Source organism: Nerophis lumbriciformis, linkage group LG30, assembly GCF_033978685.3.
Source record: "Nerophis lumbriciformis linkage group LG30, RoL_Nlum_v2.1, whole genome shotgun sequence".
Classification (NCBI taxonomy): domain Eukaryota; kingdom Metazoa; phylum Chordata; class Actinopteri; order Syngnathiformes; family Syngnathidae; genus Nerophis; species Nerophis lumbriciformis.
In genome coordinates this window covers 23365609-23378358 of record NC_084577.2, presented here as the reverse complement: position 1 = coordinate 23378358, position 12750 = coordinate 23365609, and the positions used below count along the sequence as shown (strand labels likewise).

General features: G+C 42.1%; 1 protein-coding gene across 1 annotated transcript in view; it reads right to left on the bottom strand.

The window, feature by feature from the left end:
- Window positions 1-12750, bottom strand: part of aifm4 (apoptosis inducing factor mitochondria associated 4) — a 28585-nt gene that overhangs the window by 13625 nt on the left and 2210 nt on the right. Inside the window, exons 2-12 of the mRNA XM_061925986.1 lie at window positions 12364-12447; window positions 12190-12299; window positions 12005-12114; window positions 6288-6332; window positions 6124-6205; window positions 5944-6056; window positions 1602-1688; window positions 939-1030; window positions 734-864; window positions 541-656; window positions 397-468 (exon numbers count right to left, since the gene is read on the bottom strand). Coding sequence (XP_061781970.1) covers window positions 397-468; window positions 541-656; window positions 734-864; window positions 939-1030; window positions 1602-1688; window positions 5944-6056; window positions 6124-6205; window positions 6288-6332; window positions 12005-12114; window positions 12190-12299; window positions 12364-12447 — 1042 coding nt within the window. The remainder of the gene's footprint in view (window positions 1-396; window positions 469-540; window positions 657-733; window positions 865-938; window positions 1031-1601; window positions 1689-5943; window positions 6057-6123; window positions 6206-6287; window positions 6333-12004; window positions 12115-12189; window positions 12300-12363; window positions 12448-12750) is intronic.

The window sequence follows — 12750 nt, the reverse complement described above, 5'->3', positions numbered from 1 at the left end:
TTTACTTTTTTTTAATTTTTTTTTTTTATAGATAAGATAAATAAATATTTTCTTGAATAAAAAGGAAAGTAAAACAATATAAAAATAATTACATAAGGGAGAAAAAAAAAAAAAAAAAAGTAATTAAATGAAAATGTTAGTGGACCAGCAGCACAAACAATCAAGTGTGCTTCAGGGACTGTGTTGTGTCCCTTGCAGAAGTGTTGTCCATGTTGTGGGAACCAGAATAATGATAGCAGAAAGAAACAACCCCTTTTGTGTGTATGAGTGTGAATGGGGGAGGGAGTTTTTTTTGGGGGGAGGGGGGTTGATGCACTAGTTGAAAGTGTATCGTGTGTTCTTTTCTATGTTGATCTAATAAAAATAAAAATAAAAAAATAAAAAAAGTCATATTACCGAGCCGCTTTCCCCTCTAATCTCAGCGACGTGGTCGTCCATGTAGAACTTCACGTGATGTTCCTCCAACATCTTTAAGAAGGAGAGCGACAATAAACACCCGATGATTACGTGGCATTCTGTGCTGTCCCCGTTGTTCCTCACTTGCATGACCATCTGGCCAATCCGGGAACCCAGAGAGCGCTCGTAAGGATACCTGGAAGTTCCCACAACGGCCACACTGGACGCTTTGTCTGCCAGATAGGACGCCACCTCCATACCTGCAAAGACAGGTAAGGAATCAGTACGGTCATAGAGGCGATCCAGGAGCAGATGTAGAACTTGAAATCCTGTCCACCTATGAAGGAAGATCCGACGACCACAGCTTTGCGGCCCAAGCAGGAAGTGTGGATCTCCTTGGCGTCTTCGTGACTCTGCAGTAACTTCACTCCTTTCAGCTCGCTACCGGGACAACCGAGTGGCCTCGCTCTGTGGACGCCGTGGTTTTTGTTGTTGTATTTACTGTACATCTACACAGTTTATTAAGGAAGACGCCGTCTTGCCTGCAGCCTGTTGCGATGAGGACCTGGTCGTAACGCAGCAAGGTGCCATCTTTCATCATCACTGCTTTATCGCGTGTGTTTAAATTCAGCGCCTGCGTCACAGAGGGCGTCTGTTAGAATAATTGTATCTAAGTTATCACAAAACTTTGTGTTTCAATGAGTTCCCGGCAAGCAGACAAAAGCTGTCTTTAATCCTACCAAGCAGAAGGCTTGTAAAACTCCACTGTGTAGGATGGGAAGCAACATGAAGGTGCTCTGTTTCTTTCATGTATTGTAATCAACAGAAAGATATCGTCTGACCCGAGAACTACAAAGAGGAAGCAGGACCTGACTCCCCTACAGGGACCTCTTCTTTGAACTGTTTTACGACCTTTTCTGTGAACTGTTCTGTAACCAAAGGCGATGGCTGTTTACGACCCCCGTCCCTTAGAAACAGCTGTTGCCATGTAATCAGGGAAAGTCCAAATAAAAGAGGAGGCGTACAATCTGTACAAGAGTACAGCCCAGACGTCTCTCCTCAATTGAGCCAAATTTAATTATGTCTCTGTTTAATTCCTTGCTTCTTTGTCTTGTTTAATAGATGTCATCAGTGTTTGAACCTGACAGCGTCAAGCCACGGTATCACACGCTTTTTCTTTGTTTGTTTTTTTGTCTCTTGATCACCTCCTGCTGTGTCCGCACTTCTATCCCATATTGTTGAAAGAAGTCACTGGAGCGCAGGACGATTTGGCTGCTGTCCACGTTCAAAGCCTGGAAAAAAAAGGGCAAACTTTTAAAAAGGCTTCTGTTAGCTTTATTCATTTACAGTATTTACAACAGTAAATACCCTGTTGACCCAAATTTAAGACTTAAAAAAAAAAAAAATAACAGTGAAGAAAAAAGTGGTACCGTATTTACCGGACCATAGGGCGCACCGGATTATAAGGCGCACTGCCGATAAATAGTCTATTTTCGATCTTTTTTCATATATAAGGCGCATTAAAAGAGTCATATTATTATTTCTATTTTTTTTCTACATGTAAAACACTTCCTTGTGGTCTACATACATTACAGATAATCTTCAAGCCGCTTTCTGACAGTCGCTTCAGGATGCGCCGTTTTGTGGGCGGTCTTATTTACGTGGCTCACCTTCGACAGCGTCTTCTCCTCGTCATCTTTGTTGAGGCAGTGTAGCGTGCAAGGACGGGCGTGGAAGAAGTGTCAAAAGATGGAGCTAACTGTTTTAATGACATTCAGACTTTAATTCAATCAATAAAGACTTAGACTTCCTTTTTATTGTCATTCAAATTTGAACTTTACAGTACAGATAAGAACGAAATTTCGTTGCATTAGCTCATGGTAGTGCAGGATAAAAAATCAATAAGGTGCATATATAAATAAATAGATTACTATGCAGATAAATATATTGCACTTTTGCATATGTATCCACATTTATGGATGTATGTTATATTGTCTTTATATTCCAGCGAGTTAATCCATTTTTGGAGGGAATTGAGGGGATTATTATGATGCGTTCAAGAGTCTTACGGCCTGAGGGAAGAAGCTGTTACAGAAATTGGAGGTTCTGCTTCGGAGGCTGCGGAACCTCTTTCTAGAGTCCAGCAGTGAAAACAGTCCTTGGTGGGGGTGGGAGCAGTCTCTGCAGCATCTCCTCATTCGTGGCTCACTAGTGCAACAACAACGCCGGAAATGTGTCCCGTGAAAAACCGTCCGACCGGAACTCTCTAATAACTAAAGTTCCTTGGGTGAATAATGTAAACTCACTACACCGGTATGTTTTAGCGCTTTCATGGCGAGTTTACAGACAGATATAAGTAAGAACTTTACACTACTTTATATTAGAAATGGCAACAGTGGAGGATGAATGTCCCATAACAAGAAGATAGAGAAAAAGAAGAAGCTGTGTCGGCACGGACTACAAAGGCGGACGCGCGCAATTTTTCATGATTTATGCAGATCCCAATTACACATCAACAGGTACCAGAAGGTACGAAAAGTTGCTTTTGCATAATATTTTGCGAAACAAGACGCCAGATAATATGCCTTACCTTATACACACACCATAATAATACTCCTATGTTGAAGCACAGTACAATCCATCAAGCGGTGCGGCTTCATAGCGTACCAAAGTCGTACTAAAACATTTTGATGGATTTTTGAGCGCCGTGTTCTATATTTTTAATGGAATATATAAAATGTTGGTGTTGTTTACTTGAGTCACATTACAGTTTACACAAATTTCTTATGTTTGACTGCCATCTACAGGTCACACTTATCATTTCACCATGTACCAAAAAAAAAACAGCTTCGAGGTCGGTAAGCAAAACCAGAATTATTCTGTACATTAGGTCAGTGTTTTTCAACCTTTTTGGAGCCAAGGCACATTTTTGTTGATTGAAAAAATGCGGAGGCACATCACCAGCAGAAAACATTAAAAATGTAAACTCAGTAGTTGATATTGACAGTAAAAAGTTATTGTTGCAATTGTTGGATATGAATTAAAACCATAACTAACCATGCATCACTATAGCTCTTGTCTCAAAGTAAGTGTCACGACCTGTCACATCACGCTGTGACTTACTTTGAGTTTTTTTTCGGTTTTCCTGTGTGTAGTGTCTTGCGCTCCTATTTTGGTTTATTTATTTTTTGCTTTTCCTGTTTTGTAGGTATTTTCCTGTAGCAGTTTCATGTCTTCCTTTAGGCGCTATTCCCCGCACTTGCTTTGTTTTAGCAGTCAAGACTATTTCAGTTGTGCGGACGCTATCCTTCTTTGTGGGGACATTGTTGATTGTCATGTCATGTACGGATGTACTTTGTGGACACCGTCTGCTCCCCACGCTGTAAGTCTTTGCTGTCGTCCAGCATTCTGTTTTTGTTTACTTTGTAGCCAGTTCAGTTTTAGTTTCTTTTTCCATAGCCATCCCTAAGCATCAATGCCTTTTTTAGGGGCACTCGTCTTTTGTTTATTTTTGGTTTAAGCATTAGATACAACGTTTACAAAGCACCAACACTCAACAACGGCACTTTATTTGCAGATTATAAGTACTGGTTTGCATGAAATATTTTTTAACCCAAATAGGTGAAATTACATATTTTCCCACGGCACAAAAACACTGCATTAGGTTATAAGGCGCACTGTCGAGTTTTGAGAAAAAAAAAAAAGGATTTTAAGTGCGACTTATAGTCCGGAAAACACAGTAAATACCATGTTGACCCAAATTTAAAACGACAATTCTTCTCTTTTTTTTAATAACAGTGAAGAAAAAAATGGTAGATTGCTTATGTATTTGTTCATTGATCAGTATTATCTAAAAATGAACATTATAACTCTTCCTGTTTGCTAAACAACCTTTGAAACACTTTTTTCCCCCCAAACTCTCCCGGTCACTGGTGTGTGCGACAGGAAGAAAAGCTCTTCCTCCTTTAGAGGAGAAGTCATTTGTATGCATCAAGTAAATCTCTCGATCCGCATTGCATATTATATTTGCATTTAAACATTAGCGATATCGCTAAAATGCTATAACTGTTAGCATTGTAGCACCTAGAAAGATAGCACTGAAGACTCAAAGTTATGTAGCGTCTCTACAGAGGTGGGTAGTAACGCGCTACATTTACTCCGTTACATCTACTTGAGTAACTTTTGGGATAAATTGTACTTCTAAGAGTAGTTTTAATGCAACATACTTTTACTTTTACTTAAGTATATTTATAGAGAAGGAACGCTACTTTTACTCCGCTACTTTTATCTACATTCAGCTCGCTACTCGCTACTAATTTTTATCGATCTGTTAATGCACGCTTTGTTTGTTTTGGTCTGTCAGACAGACCTTCAAAGTGCCTGCCTTACTGGTGACGTTTCACTTCGTTCCACCAATCAGATGCAGTCACTGGTGACGTTGGACCAATCAAACAGAGCCAGGTGGTCACATGACCTGACTTAAACAAGTTGAAAAACTTATTGGGGTGTTACCATTTAGTGGTCAATTGTACGGAATGTGTACTGTACTGTGCAATCTAATAATAAAAGTTCCAATCAATCAATCAAAAGTGTGAAGGAAAAAAGATACTTGTTTTATTTCAACCGTACCGTCAAAAGCCTAAAGACTGACCGCACATGAGGACGTTCCTGTCTTCACAATAAAAGTGCCGCTCCATCGCGCCTGCGCTTACAAAACAAGAGTCTCCGAAAGCCAGCGTAAACAAGCTAGCAAGCTACGGAGTTTGACACCAATATATTTCTTGTAAAGTGTATAAAAACGAATATGGAAGCTGGACAAATAGGATGCCAAAAACCCACCACTTTCATGTGGTATTAGACAGAAAGGAGGAACTTTTCTTCTCCTCCATTTGAAAACGTGGACGTTATCATCACGACTGTCTGATTACAATCAACGCAAGTCATCAGAATCAGGTAATACACCAACTTATATTCTTGTCTTCATTAAAGAAAGGAATCTGTATGTTAAACATGCATGAATATTCATTAAAACACCTTTAACATGTAAACAAAAACAGCAAAATAAATACTTATAAATTATATACTGTATATATCAATGTATATGTATGTATGTATGTATGTATGTATGTATGTATGTATATATATATATATATATATATATATATATATATATATATATATATATGATATGATATGAGTGTGTATGTTACTCATCAGTTACTCAGTACTTGAGTAGTTTTTTCACAACATACTTTTTACTTTTACTCAAGTAAATATTTGGGTGACTACTCCTTACTTTTACTTGAGTAATAAATCTCTAAAGTAACAGTACTCTTACTTGAGTACAATTTCTGGCTACTCTACCCACCTCTGCGTCTCTACATCGTGCCCCTGATTTAGTATCCAATAACGCTAACATGCATGTGTTCGGATTGTGGGAGGGAACCAAGATTAGAAAGCGGGACCTGATTGTGAGGAACATGCTAACCACATGTGTCAGGATAGCATTGGTGACTTGATAAAATGCAAAAGAAAAGCTCCCATTACCTTACTCAATTTGGGCTTGTCAAACGGCGGTAGAGTGTCCTTGGTGACCATGACGATCCGACCTTGGTAGCAGTTCTGACGCAGCGTCTCAGCACACACCAGAGAAGCAGGGCCTGAACCCACAACACAAATAAAGTGTAGCCGATACGTCCACAGGCCGAAGTGCACGGTCCTCCTTACCCCCTCCTATGAGCACGATGGTGTGTTTGACGTGCGGTGAAACGCTACACATCTCCTTCACCCTTCTCGTCAACGTCAGGGTCTGAGGAGCGATATATGCGTCAGGTAAGTTTAAGGAAAATACGTCAGGATTACTTTCATCTATTCACCATGCTTCTACTTACCTGTTTGGGGATAGAAACATACACCTTTCCGTCTTGTACGCTGACCTGCGTCAAAACAACAAGAAAGGCATGAATATAGCGCTGATGCATGCTAACTAGAATATACAATTTCGGGGAAAATTGTGTGCGAATCCTGAATGCTATGTCAACGCTATGCGTACACTACAAAATTAGCTGGCCGTAGTTCCTGGCAATGTTCCCTCTAATTTTTCATGTGTGTGAGCAAACGCAAAAACTCCCTGAGCATTCAGTGGAGCCCATGTGAGCAACATCAGACGTGCACACTGTGGCTACACCAGCAGCACACCTGTCCCAAACCTGACTAAATAACAACTTCAATCTCCATCCATCCATCCATTTTCTACCGCTTGTCCCCACCTCATTACAGGGCCAACACAGATAGACAGACAACATTCTCTTATTATTAGAATCAAATGACAGCAGTCATTTCCATGAGGTTATTTTCTAATATAAGTGTTTAGGCCCACTTACAATGACAATAACAAAAAATATTGTTTTTCATGAACTGTGTACTTGTATTGTTTGTCTGGGTGGAGGTCCTGCTTTGGAAATAGTTTGTACCCCTTTCAGACGTTGCATTTAGTTCCCATTAAAACATTCACATGTTGCACAATGAGATGTAAGCAGGGGATCATGGTTGTTAGCGCCGTGCATGGCAGCTCCCGCCATCAGTGTGTGAATGTGTGTGCGCTAATGGGTGAATGTGGAAATTTGTGTCAAAGCGCTTTGAGTTCCTTAAAAAGGTAGAAAAGCGCTATACAAGTACGACCCATTTACCATTTACCATTTACATTCCTGCAACTTCCTGTTTGTAAAAAATATATTATTATTAGTATTTATTTAATATACTAACAGCATTTCATGATTAATATTTATAAATTAAGATTCCTAATAAATGACACTAGAATAAGCACACATTTGATTGGTAAATCATAGTGTAACGACCTGGAATGACACTTTATGTGTGGTGTTGGAGTTGTCCGACTTACTGTGTGACTGTAAACGCATCACTGGCTAAGTGCCATATGTGCATGTGCAAGTGAAATAAGCAGCATGAAAAAAAAGTCATATTACCTGCTGTTGATATAACAAAGTTGCTTTTGGTCTGCTTTGTACTGCAGAAAATGACCAGTTTTGCTAGATATCATTTTTTTTACTAATGTTTTGGTGATGTGTCTATGGCCGACAATAAAGAGTTTTGCTCAGTAAAGTGATCGATGGAATTCATGTCCTCAAAGCGTCTCGAAAGACGTTACAATATTTGAACAATGATGACGAAAACGGTTTTCTCTGTGTGTCGAAAATTGTTATGCGCTTATTTTTTTATTTGATTTTGTGCGTGGCATATATTTGCCGTGCGCAGAGGACGCTTGAGCAGTGTGCAATTGCACAAACGTTGGTTCCTGGTTGTCGCCTGCATGGACTGGGGGGGGGAGGCCGGGCCCTCTATTCCTCCTACTTATAGCACACACACTCACACATACATAAGACTTTGGGGGATTGTCCTACGGGGAGGCATGGCGGGGGGATGAGGATGCCTGCTATGGGGCTCCAGTCCTCATGTCTTGTCCCCTGCTCGTTCATCCCTCAATCTTAGCTGCATATTAGACACTTAGGATTTGGGGGGATTGGCTTGGTTGGGACCCACCATGACCTTGATGTCCCCCAGTTTTAATCGCATTATTAGTTCCCACAAGCATACATATCTCACTCACACTACAGTACACACATCAATAGGGACTGGAGGTCGGCTGTAACGGCTGGCCTCCTAATTTTAACTCAATCAATCAATCAATGTTTATTTATATAGCCCTAAATTACAAGTGTCTCAAAGGGCTGCACAAGCCACAACGACATCCGCGGTACAAAGCCCACATAAGGGCAAGGAAAAACTCACAACCCCAATGGGACGTCAATGTGAATGACTATGAGAAACCTTGGAGAGGACCGCATATGTGGGTGACCACCCCAACTCTAGGGGAGACCAGATGCAATGGATGTCGAGTGGGTCTGACATAATATTGTGAAAGTCTAGTCCATAGTAGATCTAACATAATAGTGAGAGTCCAGTCCAAAGTGGGGCCAGCAGGAGACCATCTCGAGCGGAGACGGATCAGCAGCGCAGAGATGTCCTCAACCGATACACAGGCGAGCGGTCCACCCCGGGTCCCGACTCTGGACAGCCAGCACTTCATCTATGGCCACTACACAGTAGACACTCTGGGGGCCTCGTACACATGCATGGGGGGGTGTTGGGGTTCGGGAGTACGGCGCACCCCTCATTGCCTCCACGGCCGGCGCGTGTTGCGAGGACTGCGGTCTGGTGGCCTGCCATTCCCGGGCAGAGACCTCGCTGGGGGTGTGAGGCTTTTATTAAAATTAGCTAAAAAAAAAAGTTGGCATGCTAATGTTAGCATCTTAGCATGCTAACATGAGCATGCTTTCAGTGAGCATATTACAAATACAAAATGTTGACTTCCTGGTAATCTGGGAATTTTGCGAGGATAAAAACAATTAATAGCCCTGGTGTCATCGATCAAATCCTCCCGCTTGATTACTTCTCCAGCCGTAATCTGTTGAAAAAATACGACTTTGTGTGCACTTGCACAATCTAATGGGATTCAACACATGGGATGGATCAAATATTCTGCCTTTACGAAAATAATGAAGTTGACTTTAGATTGACAGTGACAGAGATATTTAATATTGTACATCTGCATCTGATGTTTTCAGAAGAGCCTACTCCTGTTGTTGCAGCGTCAAGGCCATTCGAGGGAGTCAAATCGTAGATTAGGATTTTTGTTTTTCCGCGAGCAGACATTACAATGGCTTGTCTGTTCTAATCGTCCATACTGGCCCTCATATCCAATTTTTCCCTTCCCAGCTTTTCCACGATGTGATCCATCTTTCGACTCAGTTCAGAAATCGCCCCAGTCTGTGATGTCACAGCCCGGCCCAAACCTTCCGTTGCGACGAACAGCCTTTGGGCCCCTTGAGTGGCTGGCATCGTCTTACGAATTTGACGATACACCAGAGCAACGCCCAGCCCAATCAGCAGGTGCCCCGCGATCACGGTTCCAAATAGGTAGACGTCTTCCACGTCCTCGATGGAAAGGACTGAGAGGCACATGATTCTCCATTTATCCCAGGAATCTCTCACGTACCCCGCAGCAATGGTTCCATCAGGGCAGCCAGGCTCCCCAGAACTTATTTTCCTCGTCCAAAAGATTTTGTCAATTGACTCGAGAGTCCAGCTGATCATTTCCATGTCTGATGTTTAGATTTGGAGGACAGCGCAAAGAAAGAGGCTTCAAAAAAGTGTAGACGAGACAAAAAACAAAGAGAGCAAGCACGGAGAAGAAGGCAGCGGAAAAAATGTGACCGCCCTCACCAGAGGCAAGACAGAAAAAAACATTTTTTAAATAAAAAACTGCCACAAATAGATTCGGCACCATCTGTTCTGCCTCGCTCATAAACACATTATGATGGGACTCCGGCAGCGTTTCTGGGTGTTGTTGATAAATGGCTTTTACTTCGCAAATGGACTGATGCAAAGTGTTAAAGTGTTCTGACGAGTCCACATTTCAAATTGCTTTTGGAAACTGTGGATGTGGTGTCCTCCGGACCAAAGAGGAAAATAACCATCCGGATTGTTAAAGACGCAAAGTTGAAAAGCCAGCATCTGCGATGGTATGGGGGTGTATTAGTGCCCAAGGCATGGGTAACTTACACAACTGTGGAACAAAATATATTGCCATCCAAGCAACGTTATCATGGACGCCCCTGCTTATTCCAGCAAGACAATGCCAAGCCATGTGTTACAAGAGCGTGGCTTCATAGTAAAAGAGTGCGGGTACTCGACTGGCCTGCCTGTAGTCCAGACCTGTCTCCCATTGAAAATGTGTGGCGCAATAAAAAGCCTAAAATACCACAATACAACTTAAGCTGTACATCAAACAAGAATGGGAAATAATTCATCCTGAAAAGCTTCGAAAAATGGTCTCCTCAGTTCCCAAACGTTTACTGAGTGTTGTTAAAAGGAAAGGCCATGTAACACAGTGGTAAAAATGGCCCTGTGACAACTTTTTTGCAATGTGTTGCTGCCATTAAAGGGGAACATTATCACCAGACCTATGTAAGCGTCAATATATACCTTGATGTTGCAGAAAAAAGACCATATATTTTTTTAACCGATTTCCGAACTCTAAATGGGTGAATTTTGGCGAATTAAACGGCTTTCTAATATTCGCTCTCGGAGCGATGACGTCACAACGTGACGTCACATCGGGAAGCAATCCGCCATTTTCTCAAACACCGAGTCAAATCAGCTCTGTTATTTTCCGTTTTTTGGACTGTTTTCCATACCTTGGAGACATCATGCCTCGTCGGTGTGTTGTCAGAGGGTGTAACAACACGAACAGGGACGGATTCAAGTTGCACCAGTGGCCCAAAGATGCGAAAGTGGTAAGAAAATGGACGAAATTTGTTCAAAATACGAGGGTGTGGGGAAAGCTGACAAATGGTCAGTCGTTTGTTCCGCACACTTTACCGACAAAAGCTATGCTACGACAGAGATGGCAAGAATGTGTGGATATCCTGCGACACTCAAAGCAGATGCATTTCCAACGATAAAGTCAAAGAAATCTGCCGCCAGACCCCCATTGAATCTGCCGGAGTGTGTGAGCAATTCCGGGACAAAGGACCTCGGTAGCATGGCAAGCAATGGCGGCAGTTTGTTCCCGCAGACGAGCGAGCTAAACCCCCTGGATGTCTTGGCTCACACCGTCCCAAAGATGATCAAGAGAAGAATATCGACCCTAGCTTCCCTGGCCTGCTGACATGAGGGTATGTCTACAGAATATATTACCGTAATTGATGAAAATTGGGCTGTCTGCACTCTCAAAGTGCATGTTGTTGCCAAATGTATTTCATATGCTGTAAACCTAGTTCATAGTTGTTAGTTTCCTTTAATGCCAAACAAACACATACCAATCGTTGGTTAGAAGGCGATCGCCGAATTCGTCCTCGCTTTCTCCCGTGTCGCTGGCTGTCGTGTCGTTTTCGCTTGCATACAGTTCAAACCGATATGGCTCAATAGCTTCAGTTTCTTCTTCAATTTCGTTTTCGCTACCTGCCTCCACACTACAACCATCCGTTTCAATACATGCGTAATCTGTTGAATCGCTTAAGCCGCTGAAATCCGAGTCTGAATCCGAGCTAATGTCGCTATAGCTTGCTGATCTTTCCGCTATGTTTGTTTGTATTGGCATCACTATGTGACGTCACAGGAAAATGGACGGGTGTTTATAACGATGGTTAAAATCAGGCACTTTGAAGCTTTTTTTAGGGATATTGCGTGATGGGTAAAATTTGGAAAAAAACTTCGAAAAATATAATAAGCCACCGGGAACTGATTTTTAATGGTTTTAACCCTTCTGAAATTGTGATAATGTTCCCCTTTAAATTCTAAGTTAATGATATTTGCACAGTTCGAACATTAAATATCTTGTCTTTGCAGTCTATACAATTGAATATAAGTTGAAAATAATTTGCAAATCATTGTATTCTGTTTTTATTTACGAATTACACAACGTGTCAACTTCACTGGTTTTGGGTTTTATAGGTACCTTCCCTACTGCACATTTACATTGTGCACAAGCATCACGCCCAGTCAGGCAAATTACCCGATGCTTTACCTTGTAGCAAGGAAGGGAGTCCAGGCCTGGGTACTCCTCAATATCTCCAGTTTTCACATTGAAGCAAGCACCGTGGAAGGGACATCTGACTTTGTTACCCACCAGCGCTCCTGCGTTGTCAAAGAAGACACATTACAAAGGATGCAGGTTGCACATGTTGTATGTCACCTGCCTAGAAACTTCACCTTTAACCAGAGGGGCGTTATAATGAGAGCACCGACTTCCCACCGCGCTGTACCGACCCTCGGTGCGCACCAGCAGCACCTTGTGGTCCCCCACTGATACTTCTCTCATCCTACAAAATGGAAATGTTAGCCGACAGTCTGAATACAGTAGACGTTGCTGGTCATGTGACGTACTGGCCATCTTGCAGGTCGGCTTCCTGACAAACCAGTCCTGTCACCTCCTGGACGTCTTGCCCCGGTACTGTGCTTGGATTCATGCTGCCGAGACACGGATCACATGTCAAAAACACATTGTTGTGTGGAGGGACTGGAATGACCATGTGAACCATGGATGAAAAGACCCTTTGTATTTATGTAGGGAAATCAGTCACACTTCCTTAAAGGGCACTTGTTTAAAAAAGTACTGTATTTTCCAGATTATAAGATAGGCTCCAGCACCCCCCGCGACCCCGAACGGGACAAGCGGTAGAAAATGGATGGCCAGTGTGCCTTATAACCCGGTGCGCCTGATGTACGGAATGATTCTGGTTTTGCTTACCAACCTCGAAGCAATTTTATTTG